General features: G+C 36.0%; 1 protein-coding gene across 1 annotated transcript in view; it reads right to left on the reverse strand.

Moving 5' to 3' along the window:
* Positions 1-16108, reverse strand: part of slc34a2b (solute carrier family 34 member 2b) — a 29283-nt gene extending 13175 nt beyond the window's left edge. The window contains exons 1-2 of the mRNA XM_026199176.1: positions 16010-16108; positions 15786-15905 (exon numbers count right to left, since the gene is read on the reverse strand). Coding sequence (XP_026054961.1) covers positions 15786-15905; positions 16010-16058 — 169 coding nt within the window. The 5' untranslated portion in view covers positions 16059-16108. The remainder of the gene's footprint in view (positions 1-15785; positions 15906-16009) is intronic.
* Between the last annotated feature and the right edge of the window lie 2049 nt (positions 16109-18157).

The following is an 18157-nucleotide window of genomic DNA, read 5'->3' on the forward strand; positions in this document are numbered from 1 at the left end:
ACCTTTAATTTTACCCCAAGTGGCTGATTAGGGAACTGCATGTCCAAAATTATCATTCTTTTTGTAATAACTTTCTACAGCAGTGAGACAGAGACATGAAACCAGTGTCAATCAATAGAAGGGGACAGTGGACATTTTTCACAACCTTTCTTTTTACCCCTACTGGTAGAAAAGGGAATTGCATGTCCAAAATTGACATTCTTTTTGTAATAACTTTCTACAGCAGGGAGACATAGACATGAAACCAGTGTCATTCAAAAGAGGGAGAGAGTGGACATTTTTCACAACCTTTAATTTTACCCCAAGTGGCTGATTAGGGAACTGCATGTCCAAAATAACCTTGTATTTGTAATAACTTTCTACAGCAGTGAGACAGAGACATGAAACCACTGTCAATCAATAGAGGGGGACAGTGGACATTTTTCACAACCTTTCTTTTTACCCCTACTGGTAGAAAAGGGAATTGCATGTCCAAAATTGACATTCTTTTTGTAATAACTTTCTACAGCAGGGAGACATAGACATGAAACCAGTGTCAATCAATAGAGGGAGAGGGTGGACATTTTTCACAACCTTTAATTTTACCCCAAGTGGCTGATTAGGGAACTGCATGTCCAAAATTAACCTTCTTTTTGTAATAACTTTCTACAGCAGTGAGACAGAGACATGAAACCAGTGTCAATCAATAGAGGGGGACAGTGGACATTTTTCAAAACCTTTCTTTTTACCCCTACTGGTAGAAAAGGGAATTGCATGTCCACAATTTACATTCTTTTTGTAATAACTTTCTACAGCGGGGAGATATAGACACGAAACCAGTGTCAATCAATAGAGGGGGAGAGTGGACATTTTTCACATCCTTTCGTTTTACCCCAAGTGGCTTATTGGGAATTGCATGTCCAAAATTATTCTTATTCTTGTAATAACTTTCTACAGCAGGGAGACAGAGACATGAAACCACTGTCAATCAATAGAGGGAGAGAGTGGACATTTTTCACAACCTTTAATTTTACCCCTAGTGGCTGATTAGGGAATTGTATGTCCAAAATTAACCTTCTTTTTGTAATAACTTTCTACAGCAGTGAGACAGATACATGAAACCAGTGTCAATCAGTAGAGAGAGAGAGTGGACATTTTTCACAACCTTTCATTTTACCCCAAGTGGCTGATTAGGGAACTGCATGTCTAAAATTTACCTTTTTCTAATAACTTTCTAAAGCAGTGAGACAGAGACATGAAACCAGTGTCAATCAATAGAGAGGGACAGTGGACATCTTTCACAACCTTTCTTTTTACCCCTACTGGTAGAAAAGGGAATTGCATGTCCAAAATTGACTTTCTTTTTGTAATAACTTTCTACAGCAGTGAGACAGAGACATGAAACCAGTGTCAATCAGTAGAGAGAGAGAGTGGACATTTTTCAAAACCTTTCTTTTTACCCCTACTGGTAAAAAAGGGAATTGCATGTCCAAATTTAGCCTCCTTTTTGTAATAACTTTCTACAGCAGGGAGACAGAGACATGAAACCAGTGTCAATCAGTAGAGAGACAGAGTGGACATTTTTCACAACCTTTCATTTTACCCCAAGTGGCTGATTAGGGAACTGCATGTCTAAAATTTACCTTTTTCTAATAACTTTCTAAAGCAGTGAGACAGAGACATGAAACCATTGTCAATCAATATAGGGGGACAGTGGACATTTTTCACAACCTTTCTTTTTACCCCTACTGGTAAAAAAAGGAATTGCATGTCCGAAATGAACCTTCTTTTTGTAATAACTTTCTACAGCAGGGAGTCAGAGACATGAAACCACTGTCAATCAATAGAGGGGGAAAGTGGACATTTTTCACATCCTTTCTTTTTACCCCTACTGGTAAAAAAAGGAATTGCATGTCCAAAACGAACCTTCTTTTTGTAATAACTTTCTACAGCAAGGAGACATAGACATGAAACCAGTGTCAATCAATAGAGGGAGAGAGTGGACATTTTTCACAACCTTTCTTTTTACCCCTACTGGTAAAAAAGGGAATTGCATGTCCAAAATTAGCCTCCTTTTTGTAATAACTTTCTACAGCAGTGAGACAGAGACATGAAACCAGTGTCAATCAATAGAGGGGGACAGTGGACATTTTTCACAACCTTTCTTTTTACCCCTACTGGTAAAAAAGGGAATTGCATGTCCAAAATTAAACTTCTTTTTGTAATAACTTTCTCCAGCTGGGAGACAGAGACATGAAACCAGTGTCAATCAGTAGAGGGAGAGAGTGGACATTTTTCACAACCCTGAATTTTACCCCTACTGGTAGAAAAGGGAATTGCGTGTCCAAAATTATCCTTCTTTTTGTAATAACTTTCTACAGCAGGGAGACAGAGACATGAAACCACTGTCAATCAATAGAGGGGGACAGTGGACATTTTTCACAACCTTTCTTTTTACCCCTACTGGTAGAAAAGGGAATTGCATGTCCAAAATTGACATTCTTTTTGTAATAACTTTCTACAGCAGGGAGACATAGACACGAAACCAGTGTCAATCAATAGAGGGTGAGAGTGGACATTTTTCACAACCTTTCATTTTACCCCAAGTGGCTAATTAGGGAATTGCATGTCCAAAATTATCCTTATTTTTGTAATAACTTTCTACAGCAGGGAGACAGGTACATGAAACCACTGTCAATCAATAGAGGGGGACAGTGGACATTTTTCACAACCTTTCTTTTTACCCCTACTGGTAGAAAAGGAAATTGCATGTCCAAAATAAACCTTCTTTTTGTAATAACTTTCTACAGCAGGGAGACAGAGACATGAAACCACTGTCAATCAATAGAAGGGGACAGTGAACATTTTTCACAACCTTTCGTTTTACCCCAAGTGGCTTATTAGGGAGTTGCATGTCCAAAATTAACTTTCTTTTTGTAATAACTTTCTACAGCAGGGAGACAGAGACATGAAACCAGTGTCAATCAATAGAGGGAGAGAGTGGACATTTTTCACAACCTTTCATTTTACCCCAAGTGGCTGATTAGGGAAATGCATGTCCAAAATTATCCTTCTTTTTGTAATAACTTTCTACAGCAGGGAGACAGAGACATGAAACCACTGTCAATCAATAGAGGGGGAGAGTGGACATTTTTCTCAACCTTTCTTTTTACCCCTACTGGTATAAAAGGGAATTGCATGTCCAAATTTTTAATTCTTTTTGTAATAAACTTTCTACAGCAGGGAGACAGAGACATGAAACCACTATCAATCAATAGATGGAGAGAGTGGACATTTTTCACAACCTTCAATTTTACCCCAAGTGGCTGATTAGGGAACTGCATGTCCCAAATTAACCTTCTTTTTGTAATAACTTTCTATAGCAGTGAGACAGAGACATGAAACAAGTGTCAATCAATAAAGAGGGACAGTGGACATTTTTCACAACCTTTCTTTTTACCGCTACTGGTAGAAAAGGGAATTGCATGTCCAAAATTAACCTTCTTTTTGTAATAACTTTCTACAGCAGGGAGACAGAGACATGAAACCAGTGTCAATCAATAGAGGGGGACAGTGGACATTTTTCACAACCTTTATTTTTACCCCTTAATGACTTTTCTTCAACAGTTTTGATTCAACATACTGGTTGATCAAAACATACTTTAACATTACGACAGAAATTTTTATTTAGTTATATTCATTAACTTTCAGTAGTTTTTTTTTTTTTGCAACACATTATTTGCATTTATTAATTTATTATCTGGAAAATTGAATTTGTGTGTATGTGTGTGTGTGTGTATGTATATGATAAGATTTTTTTATGTATATGTTTTAAGATTTTCAAATCATGTGCCTCAAACTTATGGGACATATCTAATCAAAATGTAGCTATGTAAGAGAGAGGGACACATTAATATTTCCTGTTCATAAATGTAGGGGTGTAGTTCAAATCAATCTCGGCCAATACAGCAAAAATTTTGCAAATTTACAAATAAAATATAAAAGATAAACACACACGCACACACATATTTATATATATTTGAACATCACTATTAAAAGAAAAAAATACAAAATTTGTTTTTTAAAATAAAACATTAATTAGCATTTAAAATTTATTTTATAACATGAAATTTAGAGGTAATGGTTCGGGGTAGCCACCAGCCATTGGAAAGTACCCCAAAAATTATAATAATGATACAGTTTTAAGCTTACTAATATTTTACATTTTATGGGGGGTTTAAATAAAATCTAATGTTTGAATACTTAAATGCATTTTTCAATAGTTTTTTGGTTGTGGGACATTACTTGGCACCAATTCTGTGCTGCTCATATTCATATCAGACATTTTAGTTGACAGATGAAGGCTGTGATACTGTAGGTGTTCACTAGATGGATAGGATAAGAAATGTGAGCAAGGTCCTGCTAAATTCAAGAAGATACAATGACCAACAAATACATACATTATGTTAGTATGTACTGTAAGTATAGTATTATTTCTGCACTTCTAGATCATTAAATTAATTTAATAATGTTTTTACATAATTACAAGTTTTGGTAGTGTTTTAAAAATAGGTCTAATTTGTTAACACTATTTAATGCATTACTATACATTAACTGAACATGAACAATATATATTTTTAGAGCATTTATCAATCTTTTAATGTTTCAATGTTACTTGATTTATTTTTGTTCATGTTGATTCACGGTACATTAACTTATGTTAACAGATACACAAATGAAAATTAATAATGTATTTTTAGTATGTAATTATATAATTAATACTATAAAACATATTGTTCAAGTTAACATGCCCAGTTAAGTACTGTTAACAATTTTTTGGTACTGTCCACTTTTTTGGAAATAGGCTCATTCTCAAACTCCCAGTTTATACCATTTTTGAATCCATTCAGCCAATATCAGGTTTTGAGACCAGCAGCATGGCATTCAGAAATGACCAAAGAGTATGGGTATTTTTCCTATTTAAAACTTTCCTCTTTTGTAGTTATATTTTGTACTAAGACCGGTGGAAAATGTAAAGTTGTGATTTTCTAGGGCTGTAAGTATAGTGATATCACTGCAGTAAAACTCAAATTATTAACTCTGGGGGAGTTGGAGAATGAGCATATTTCCAAAAAAGGGGAGTGTTCCTTTAAACCTTATTGTAAACCATTATCAAAGGTTTATATTTTGTTGTCTGTGTGCATGGTGTTTAACCATTTCATTGTTGTAACCCTTAAAACCAGACTGCCAAACGTTTAATATCAATGCATGCACACCTCTTTCCCAATGACACTAGAGGATGGTGGTTGCACTAGTGACTTGGGCTCGTCATTGCAGCTTGAAGCATTTTGTACTTTAATTTAGTAATGGCATTTTCCACCAGGGAGATGTAAAAGCAGTGTCAGTTAATAGAGGGAGACAGTGATCAACTTACACAACCTCACATTTAATCCTTACTTTTGCACGAGGTAGTTGCATTTACAAATTGTACCTTATTTACATCCTGACAATTACGAAATTTATGTAATGCAGAATGATCCTGTTAATACTGTAAACTAATTTGAAACGACAACAGCCAACAGTACAATAGCCTTTTTAACTGAACTGGTATTTATACACTGATCAGAAATTTATACTGATTTTAAAATTCACTGATTTTAACATTTATAAGGAGCTGATCAAAACAAAAAACAACAACAAAAAAAAAAAACATTCAAGAGTAAACAATATATTTTAACACCTACACTTGTAAAGTACTTTTTACTTATAGAAAACACACAATCACTTTCTCGTCTTCCATTTTTGTACCTCTTTTTTAATCATTCCGAGACAGACAGAGTGGTACCATTTTTCACAGTTGCTGCACTGAATCTAGTGGAAATAAAAATTGTCACAAGTAAACTTAATTTTTAATTATATTGAACATATGTTACGTTTGGGAACCCAGGGAAACACAGGAGACGAGAGATCCAAACGCACTGTGAGTTTAATGGGTAATCCAAATTCAGAATCCAACAAGCAGGGGTCAAAACCAAAAATCCATCCAAACAAACAAACAGGAATAGGAATAGGAACAGGAATAGAACTTGAAACTCGTAAGGCAAGGAAACTGGGTGACGGAAAGAAAGGACTCCATGAAAACAAACAGAAACAGACCGGTTAATATAGGCAGGGTAATGACTATCAAGTGAAGACACCTGAGTGCAATTAACAGGAGTGCAATTACTGTGATGAAGGGACAAGGCTTTGTGGGAATTGTAGAGCCTGCGGTGAGGTGCCTATGGGGAAGTGAGACCACTAGTGGAGACTCAGGGAAACAGAGACCAGACAGCCTGACAACATATTAAGTTAAAAATAAACTGTAATTCATTCTTTTATTACTCCATTATTAAGATATTAATAGTAATTTCAGCTTAAAATCATCAAATTGAAATATAGACAATTGGACAAACAGTAAAAAAAAATGAAACCTTTTGATCTGTATTGACCTAATACAAAATACTACTTAATATTTGATGTAAAGTCATTTCTGTATTAACTGCATACTAATTATCGGCATAATAATTATCTATTTAGTTGAAATAATTTAACATTTCAGCTCTACAGATTGTATAATACCTCATCTTCATGGGGAAGTTGTGGCCTAGTCCCAACTGCTCCCCGGGCGCTGCAGCATAAATGGCTGCCCACTGCTCCGGTGTGTGTTCATGGTTTGTGTGTGTGCACCTTGGATGGGTTAAATGCAGAGCACAAATTCTGAGTATGGGTCACCATACTTGGCTGAATGTCATGTCACTTTACTAATTACTAATTTCTCAATGAAGGAGCCATGCTTACAACTGGACACTCTTTTCCACACAGGGAGCAATGCTGTTCGGGTTGAATACTGAAAATACAATATCACAAATCAAAGTTTTATTTTAACCATTTGGTCAGACAGACAGACAGACCGACCAGTGTATCGACAAACAGATAGACAGACAGACAGACACTAACCTAAAGGATTATTAGGAACACCATACTAATAATGTGTTTGACCCCCTTTCATCTTCAGAACTGCCTTAATTATATGTGGCATTGATTCAATAAGGTGCTGAAAACTGAAATTCTGACTCTACCATCTGATTGTCTCAACAGAAATCGAGACTCATTAGATCAGGCAACATTTTTCCAGTCTTCAACTGTTTAATTTTGGTGAGCTCGTGCAAATTGTAGCCTATTTTTTCTATTTGTAGTGAACATGAAAATCCCAGTAACTGAGCAGATTGTGAAATACTCAGACTGGCCCGTCTGACACCAACAACCATGCCACGCTCAAAATGGCTTAAATCACCTTTCTTTCCCATTCTGACATTCAGTTTGGAGTTCAGGAGATTGTCTTGACCAGGACCACACCCGTAAATGCATTGAAGCAACTGCCATGTGTTTGGTGATTGGATTGTACGCTGAAATTTTCTACTGACAGCTACAGATAAAGACATACTGTAGATTACTGTGTTTAAACAATTTAAAGCTTCTGACAATTATAGTGTTCTAATAATTTTTTCCACCACTGTATAGATGAGCGTATGATTACAGTAAGAGAGGTAGATGGATAGGTTTACTAGCAGGAAGATCATAATTCATAAAAAAATGTGCACAGACAGTCAGGTGCAAAAATACATCTTTGATCTCAGACAAATACTTTTTTTTAGATTCTTATAGACCGTTCATTCATTAATCTGTCATGAGAAAATAATTATTAAAACAATGTAGAATTTTAAGCATCAGGAAGTTGCTAGTTAATCAAATGGCGATGCAGGATTGCAAGTTGACCTATATGTGCGGAATGCAAAATCCAGGCTTTTAAACATACACCAAAAAACACCACAGTTCTGCCAAAAAGGGAGTGCTAAAAAAATAAATAAATAAATCACTGTAATTTTGCTTCAGTATGATCCATGAACTTTGCAATTATGTCCGCATGAATGCATCTTTTCATCAAACTGAAATGGCCATTAATGACAAGAATACAAAGATTGTCATATCATGATCAAAATAATATCAATAATAAGCTATTTCTTGTCATATATTCTATACCCAGTACTTGAGGAAATAAAATTTAGTAAATAATTGTAATAAGACAATACAGTAATATAGTGATTCGAAATCAATTGCAATATTTAATTTATGATAAAATAGTATCTTAACTGTTTATACGTTAAAAGTGTTCATACAAATAGTGCACAGCAAATCAAAATAGTTCAATTAGGTGATATGTAAAGACAAAAACAATGTTTTGTTTACTTTAACAACTTTTATAATTACACATTTCCCTGTACATTAGGTCATGGAGAACTATAGAAATTACTTATAGTTTATATATATATATATATATATATATATATATATATATATATATATATATATATATATATATATAAAGTAGATATATCTTGACATACAGCACGATCTAAGTTAGGTTATGGTTAAGTAGTACTGTTATTTTTAATCTCTACATTGTTAATACATCAAATAAATGTATGCATATATACTTACAGTACAGACCAAAAGTTTGGACACACCTTCTCATTAGAAGAGTTTTCTTTATTTTCATGACTATGAAAATTGTAGAGTCACACTGAAGGCATCAAGGGCTATTTGACCAAGAAGGAGAGTGATGGGGTGCTGCTCCAGATGACCTGGCCCCCACAGTCACCGGACCTGAACCCAATCCAGATGGTTTAGGGGTGAGCTGGACCGCAGACAGAAGGCAAAAGGCCAACAAGTGCTAAGCATCTATCGGGGAACTCCTTCAAGACTGTTGGAAGACCATTTCAGGTGACTACCTCTTGAAGCTCATCAGGAGAATGCCAAGAGTGTGCAAAGCAGTAATCAAAGCAAAAGGTGGCTACTTTGAAGAACCTACAATATGACATATTTTCAGTTTTTTCACAATATTTTGTTATGTATATAATTCCATATATAATTCCACATTTGTTAATTCATAGTTTTGATGCCTTCAGTGTGAATCTTCAATTATCATGAAAATAAAGAAAACTCTTTGAATGAGAAGGTGTGTCCAAACTTTTGGTCTGTACTGTACATTAAATAGATATAAAAATAAATATAAAATAGGTAAATATAAATAGTGTTCTTTATAAGTGGATAGCATGTTCTATCCACTAAATCAGAAAGATGTATTTTAATGTTGTCTCATAACATTTTTTTTTTTCAGGTACCTTTATTTGTAATTGCATAGACATAAAACCATATATTGTTGACAAGGATTGTGCTATATGTAGTGAAGTGAAGTAAAGCAACATGATGGTGAAGTATAATAATAACAAATACTTGGAATTTGTGGAGTTTATCCCATCCACATCCACCTGGCATATACTTTGTATATTTACACATTACTCCTGTCATTGGGTCAACAGTGTATGGTTTATGTCTATCCTTTATGTTTTTGTAAGCATAATGAACTCTTAACTCTACTTATCACAATTTTGTTAGTTTGGACTTAGTCTGTCTTTCATACTTTGTCATTTGACCTATATTTTGTCTCACATTTTGATTACATAAGTTCACCTGTGGTGTTGCTAATTATTTCATTTGTTCTGTCTACGTTACGTTCTTGTCCTTTTAATTTGACTTTGTCGGGAAATGTTTTAGACCTCATGACTGCTATCTGTGGATACCCTTTTCCTATTTCATGTGGAATAAATACCTTCTGAATCTTCTCCTATGTGCACCTTTTCTACAACCTAGCTTCAGTGTGAAACTACAAAATATAAGGTTCTTTAAAAGTTTAAGATCTTAAGAACTACCATCACCATGTTTCAAGTAAAACACTTTATTAGTAATATATAGTAACCAAACCACAATAAAATAAAATAACTATTCACTCATGCAAATTAAATACATGTAATTAATTAAAATAATTAGTAACACTATATTTCAGAGTCTATTAATTAACTAGTTGCTTATAAGTATGCATATTTATAGAATATTAGCCATTTATTAGTAGTAAGCACATATTAACAGAGGTGTAAAATACTTGAGTAATTTTACTTGAGGCAGCAAAAGTTGCGTTTCCCCCGCAAAAAAAAAAAAAGTTTATTCATTATTTTTTCTGTTTTGATAGAGCCATTAGCTATGATAAACTGAATGCACAAAATAGTGCAAATAAAATCTGTGATTAAAATTTAAATACTATTAATATTTTTGTGGGACTTTTTTCTCATGAATGTAATTAGTCACAAATAACAATTTATCAATATTTGCTAGGAAAAAACTATAAATGCCCAAAATAAAAATTGAAAAGATTAATTGTCCTTTTAGACAGTGACGCTGAATAGACAACACAAATAAAATGGACTTTAAAAACGTTAACGTTGTTTGTATTAATTCTATGACTCTACTCATTAATTGAACACATTCTAGTATTCTGTTTTGAATATATTTCTAGCCTCTCCATCACATCTTGCTCATCTGTCACAGTCTTATGTCTTTCTGTCACTTTCTTCTGTGAGTGTTGTGTTTGTTTGGTGCCATGTGCTCTCTCCTGTCTTTTTCTGATCCCACCCACCTTGTTACCTCATTATTGTTTAGTTGCTCCACCTGTGTTTCTCAATTGCTCCCGGACTCATTACCTTCACTCCGCACAGCTGTTTCATCCACTCACACACTTACACAAACACACCTGGTGCCCATTGTCAATGAGTATATATTCTCCACTCTCTAACCACTCTGTCAGGCTGTATTAATTGTGAAATGTAAATTGTGATTTGTAAGTGTTCCTGATTACTCGTGTGTTACGTCCCCCAGCCCTGTTTGATCCTAATCATGTGTTTGAACGCAGTGTCCCTTCTCTTAATTACAGATGATCCACACCTGTGCGGAGCCCTATAAAGAGCTGCTGAAATCACACCTGAGGGCGTACACAGAGAGCTGGAGAACAGAGCTGATGCACTGCCGTGCTGTTTAACTTTATAGGGATTGCGGTCCACCCAGTTGTAGAAAACGTTCCGCTTTTGTAGTTTTTTTTTGTTGTGTTACCATATCTTTCATTTTTCTATTAAACAAGCATACCCCTACCTTTGACACGAGCTGATCTGTGTGCGTCTCTCCTTGATGTTAAGGGTGGTGTCCGTGCGCCCGTAACATCGTGTTTTTGCATCTTGGCTGCGTCTGCTCTTGTCTCCGTGATTTGTTTCTGTTTTGTTTTGCCTTGTTGGCCTTTTTGTTCTCATTTATTAAAAAGTAATTTATTCCCTGCACTTGGACCCAGACCCTGTTTTTCTCCACTGCTCCGTTTCTACCACGCCCTGACATCTTCAAAGGGATAGTTCATCCATAAATGAAAATTCTATCACCATTTACTGACCTCTGTCATCCCAGATGCTTATGACTTTCTTTCTTCACATGAACACAAGCAAATAATTTTTAATTTTATTTTGGACATGCAATTCCCTAATAAGCCACTTGGGGTAAAACGAAAGGTGGTGAAAAATGTCCACTGTCCCCTTCTATTGATTGACAGTGGTTTCATGTCTCTGTCTCCCTGCTGTAGAAAGTTATTAAAAAAAGAAGGTTTATTTTGGACATGCAATTCCCTTTTCTACCAGTAGGGATAAAAAGAAAGGTTGTGAAAAATGTCCACTGTCCCCTTCTATTGATTGACAGTGGTTTCATGTCTCTGTCTCCCTGCTGTAGAAAGTTATTACAAAAAGAAGGTTAATTTTGGACATGCAATTCCCTTTTCTACCAGTAGGGGTAAAATTCAGGGTTGTGAAAAATGTCCACTCTCTCCCTCTACTGATTGACAGTGGTTTCATGTCTCTGTCTCCCTGCTGTAGAAAGTTATTACAAAAAGAAGGTCAATTTTGGACATGCAATTCCCTTTTTTACCAGTAGGGGTAAAAAGAAAGGATGTGAAAAATGTCCACTGTCCCCCTCTATTGCTTGACACTGGTTTCATGTCTCTGTCTCACTGCTGTATAAAGTTATCACAAAAAGAAGGTTCATTTTGGACATGCAGTTCCCTAATCAGCCACTTGGGGTAAAATTAAAGCTTGTGAAAAATGTCCACTCTCTCTCTCTACTAATTGACACTGGTTTCATGTATCTGTCTCAGTGCTGTAGAAAGTTATTACAAAAAGAAGTTTAATTTTGGACATGCAATTCCCTAATAAGCCACTTGGGGTAAAACGAAAGGTTGTGAATAATGTCCACTCTCCCCCTCTATTGATTGACACTTGTTTCGTGTCTATGTCTCCCTGCTGTAGAAAGTTATTACAAAAAGAATGTCAATTTTGGACATGCAATTCCCTTTTTTTACCAGTAGGCGTAAAAAGAAAGGTTGTGAAAAATGTCCACTGTCCCCCTCTATTGATTGACACTGGTTTCATGTCTCTGTCTCACTGCTGTAGAAAGTTATTACAAATAGAAGGTTAATTTTGGACATGCAGTTCCCTAATCAGCCACTTGGGGTAAAATTAAAGGTTGTGAAAAATGTCCACTCTCTCCCTCTATTGATTGACACTGGTTTCATGTCTTTGTCTCCCTGCTGTAGAAAGTTATTACAAAAAGAATGTCAATTTTGGACATGCAATTCCCTTTTCTACCAGTAGGGGTAAGAAGAAAGGTTGTGAAAAATGTCCACTGTCCCCTTCTATTGATTGACAGTGGTTTCATGTCTCTGTCTCCCTGCTGTAGAAAGTTATTACAAAAAGAAGGTTAATTTTGGACATGCAATTCCCTTATCTACCAGTAGGGGTAAAATTCAGGGTTGTGAAAAATGTCCACTCTCTCCCTCTACTGATTGACACTGGTTTCATGTCTATGTCTCCCTGCTGTAGAAAGTTATTACAAAAAGAATGTCAATTTTGGACATGCAATTCCCTTTTCTACCAGTAGGGGTAAAAAGAAAGGTTGTGAAAAATTTCCACTCTCTCCCCCTATTGATTGACACTGGTTTCATGTCTCTGTCTCCCTTCTGTAGAAAGTTATTACAAAAATAAGGATAATTTTGGACATGCAATACCCTAATAAGCCACTTGGGGTAAAACGAAAGGTTGTGAAAAATGTCCACTCTCCCCCTCTATTGATTGACACTGGTTTCGTGTCTATGTCTCCCTGCTGTAGAAAGTTATTACAAAAAGAATGTCAATTTTGGACATGCAATTCCCTTTTCTACCAGTAGGGGTAAAAAGAAAGGTTGTGAAAAATGTCCACTGTCCCCCTCTATTGATTGACACTGGTTTCATGTCTCTGTCTCACTGCTGTAGAAAGTTATTACAAATACAAGGTTATTTTGGACATGCAGTTCCCTAATCAGCCACTTGGGGTAAAATTAAAGGTTGTGAAAAATGTCCACTCTCTCCCTCTATTGATTGACACTGGTTTCATGTCTATGTCTCCCTGCTGTAGAAAGTTATTACAAAAAGAATGTCAATTTTGGACATGCAATTCCCTTTTCTACCAGTAGGGGTAAAAAGAAAGGTTGTGAAAAATGTCCACTGTCCCCTTCTATTGATTGACACTGGTTTCATGTCTCTGTCTCACTGCTGTAGAAAGTTATTACAAAAAGAATGATAATTTTGGACATGCAGTTCCCTAATCAGCCACTTGGGGTAAAATTAAAGGTTGTGAAAAATGTCCACTCTCTCCCTCTATTGATTGACACTGGTTTCATGTCTATGTCTCCCTGCTGTAGAAAGTTATTACAAAAAGAAAGTCAATTTTGGACATGCAATTCCCTTTTATTACCAGTAGGGGTAAAAAGAAAGGTTGTGAAAAATGTCCACTCTCTCCCGCTATTGATTGACACTGGTTTCATGTCTCTGTCTCCCTGCTGTAGAAAGTTATTACAAAAATAAGGATAATTTTGGACATGCAATACCCTAATAAGCCACTTGGGGTAAAACGAAAGGTTGTGAAAAATGTCCACTCTCCCCCTCTATTGATTGACACTGGTTTCGTGTCTATGTCTCCCTGCTGTAGAAATGTATTACAAAAAGAATGTCAATTTTGGACATGCAATTCCCTTTTCTACCAGTAGGGGTAAAAAGAAAGGTTGTGAAAAATGTCCACTGTCCCCCTCTATTGATTGACACTGGTTTCATGTCTCTGTCTCACTGCTGTAGAAAGTTATTACAAATACAAGGTTAATTTTGGACATGCAGTTCCCTAATCAGCCACTTGGGGTAAAATTAAAGGTTGTGAAAAATGTCCACTCTCTCCCTCTATTGATTGACACTGGTTTCATGTCTATGTCTCCCTGCTGTAGAAAGTTATTACAAATAAATGTCAATTTTGGACATGCAATTCCCTTTTCTACCAGTAGGGGTAAAAAGAAAGGTTGTGAAAAATGTCCACTGTCCCCTTCTATTGATTGACAGTGGTTTCATGTCTCTGTCTCCCTGCTGTAAAAAGTTATTACAAAAAGAAGTTTAATTTTGAACATGCAATTCCCTAATAAGCCACTTGGGGTAAAACGAAAGGTTGTGAAAAATGTCCACTCTCTCCCTCTACTGATTGACACTGGTTTCATGTGTCTGTCTCACTGCTGTAGAAAGTTATTACAAAAAGAATGATAATTTTGGACATGCAGTTCCCTAATCAGCCACTTGGGGTAAAATGAAAGGTTGTGAAAAATGTCCACTCTCTCCCTCTATTGATTGACACTGGTTTCATGTCTCTGTCTCCCTGCTGTAGAAAGTTATTACAAAAAGAAGGTTAATTTTGGACATGCAATTCCCTTTTTTACCAGTAGGGGGTAAAAGAAAAGGATGTGAAAAATGTCCACTGTCCCCCTCTATGGATAGACAGTGGTTTCATGTCTCTGTCTCCCTGCTGTAGAAAGTTATTACAAAAAGAAGGTTCATTTTGGACATGCAATTCCCTTTTTTTACCAGTAGGGGTAAAAAGAAAGGTTGTGAAAAATGTCCACTGTCTCCCACTATTGATTGACACTGGTTTCATGTATCTGTCTCTTTGCTGTAGAAAGTTATTACAAAACGAAGGTTAATTTTGGACATGCAATTACCTTTTTTACCAGTAGGGGTAAAATGAAAGGTTGTGAAAAATGACAACTGTCGCCCTCTATTCATTGACACTGGTTTCATGTCTCTGTGTCCCTGCTGTAGAAAGTTATTACAAAAAGGTGGTTAAATTTGGACATGCAATTCCCTTATCAGCCACTTGGGGTAAAATGAAAGGATGTGAAAAATGTCCACTCTCTCCCTCTATTGATTGACACTGGTTTCATCTCTCTATCTTCCTTCTGTAGAAAGTTATTACAAAAAGAAGGTTAATTTTGGACATGCAATTCCTTTTTCTACCAGTAGTGTTAAAAAGAAAGGTTGTTAAAAATGTCCACTGTCCCCCACTATTGATTGACACTGGTTTCATGTCTATATGCCCTTTATCTAAAAAGCTATTACAAAAACACCTACTGAGCTATAGCAAAAAACGAAGAAAGTTTGCACTTTCCCCACGGTCCCTAACTGAAGGCTCTGCTGAGAGCGTTCTCTCCCGGCTTTTTGCACATTGCCACGGCTTGCACGGGGCCGTGCTTATTATATCGAGGGAAAATATAGAAAAAGAATGATGTGAAACATGATCAGCTTTGTCCTTTTGGCGGTCACACTGCTTAGATTTTTTTAGGGCAATTCGTTTTGGAGTTATTGGCGTTTACCGCTGAATGTGTCACGAATATCGAAAACAAAACCAACTTGACCCCGCTAGACAAAGCGTGAGACGCGCGGGGATCAGCTCGAGTCCCGAGGCGAGGCGAGGCTCCCGCGCGCTGCGCTCCTTACCGGACCACTTCTCCCCGTTGTCCAGGAGCTCCGGCAGGTCCCAGGGGTCCAGCTCCTCCGGCTCGGACTCTTTTGACTGCGGCTCGGGGTCCGAAGCATCTTTGCGCGCGAGCTCTGCGTCTACGAGAGAAAAGACACGCGTCTGAAGAATGAAAGAAAGCAGGAACAGAGGGGAGGAAGGAAGTGCGCCTCTGTGTGGACGTGGATTTATACGGGACACCTACCGAGTTCCGGTGGCGGCGAGGCGGGACGAGTCTCGGACAGCCGAGCCATTGCCTTCAGTTACAACAAACACATATAACATGTTACGATACAGCCATTTCACAAGATACATTTTCTCTTGAAGTCTATTCACTCTTGCGCCACGGAAATGCGTTGTATTCTTTGTCCCGAAAGTTTGGTAAAATCTGGCTAAAAGTTTGGCAAAACAAATCAGAAGAGCAAAACTAAACTATAAGTTACAAGTCAAACATCTTTCTTCTTTCTTTAAAAGCATGCGATGTTTAAAAACTGAACACGAAGTAAAAAGTAAATAAATAAATGGGTCGTTTGTTATTTAAAATGATGTTTATGATATCACGGTGATATCATCAAATGATAATGATTATAAACAATGAAACATTTTAAATAAACAATAAAAAAAGTGAACACAGTGATTAAAAAACAATAAATGGAAAAAAGGAAAATAAAAATAAGAGTAAAATAAAAATAAAGGACATTAAAAAGGAAAAAAAGTTAAATTATTTTTCTTAGAAAGCATTGTTTAAAAACAACAAAGAGTTTAAAGTAAAATAGTAAAACAGAAGAACAAGTAAAAAGTTTCTTTCTTTCTCATTTAGAAATCTGTGATTAAACAAAACAAAAACTGTCAAGTAAAAATGGAAAATGGAAAGGAAAACGTTTAAGTCTTGTTTCTCAGAGAGCACGCAGTGTTTAAAACAATGAACAGTTTAAAGTAAAAGCAAAGTACAAAAGTAAATAAAAAGTACAAAGTGAGAAGTTATTTCTTTCTCATTTGAAATTAATAAAGTTTTCTTTCTTTCTTTCTTTCTTTCTTTCTTTCTACGCACAGATTCTTACTTACAGAAACACTAAGAAATGATCGATCTGTCAGCAGACCATTTATACATCAATATATAGCAATTTGCAGCACACAGGTAAGCAACACTTTGATGAGAGACGTAAACCTGACACCCATGATTCAAACTCATCAGCACTGATCACATCCTTGCTACGATACACACAGACCACTAAACACAGAAACACACACTGCTTAAGAGAACTTAAAAAAGCAGCTCCAGAGCCCAAATCCAGAACAAACACATATATGAATTTGTTTTTAAAATACCAAGCATGGTTTGCAGCAAGCAAGCAGTGAGCGGCATTATTTTAGCTTGATTGTCTTACCTTTGCTGTGCGCTGAGTGTGTGTGTGTGTGTTAGTCCAGTGGACGTACCTGTGGAGGAGGTGCAGGTGTCTTATATACACCTGCAGCAGGACAGTCCTGTGCGTGTCACTGATCTAAAGTCCAGAGCAGGTGGCACTACACTTCACCACACTCCCAGCCTCAAATGCATGCCCATTATCAGCTCAAACAGTGATATAAACCTTTAAAATACACACAAAGTGCATCGATCCTGCATGCACATTAATTAATGTGGGGAATTCTTTTTAATTTGTGCTAAATTGAATAGAATGATTGTAGATCTATTGGGTTGAGTAGGTGTATGATGTACTTAAACTTACGATGCTTTTGGCAAACTCAGCCCAGGTCTGAATGTGTTAAAGTGGTGTTCAATGATTAACAGTCATGTCTGTCAGTATTTGTGAGCAGCAGTCCCTCTGTCCACACTTTAAGCAGGGGATTCAAAGTTGAGGATCAGGTATATCCATTAACATTACATATATATCACAACAGTGCTTTGGACAATCTGCCACATCACATTAAGGTATTTCTTTTTTTATGTACTGATCCAGAAAGTAAAAAATTAACAGAGGGGGCTCAAAATAGTATTATTTTTTTTCTCAAATTAGTATGACTATATGCTATTTTACTATAAATGTTAGTATTTATAGCATTTAAAAGTGTTTAGTATTTATGTGCATATATTATTTGTAGAAAGTAGGACAATTAAACAATTTTATAGTAAATAGCTAATATATATTTGAGGCATAAATATAAAAAATGAACAGCCTAAACTTGTCTGAAAATGCATGTAATGTGTGCAAAATAATTATTTATTTAAAGAAAACTGGAATATTTAAAATACTTACAAAATGTAAACCTTAAAGTCTCAATGTAATAAAAGCCACGAAAATACAATTCTTAGTTTTGTTTGGAAAATTTGGAAAAATTAATTGAGGCATGCAGA

The sequence above is a fragment of the Carassius auratus genome, chromosome 23 (genome assembly GCF_003368295.1).
Source record: "Carassius auratus strain Wakin chromosome 23, ASM336829v1, whole genome shotgun sequence".
NCBI classification, from domain to species: Eukaryota; Metazoa; Chordata; class Actinopteri; order Cypriniformes; family Cyprinidae; genus Carassius; species Carassius auratus.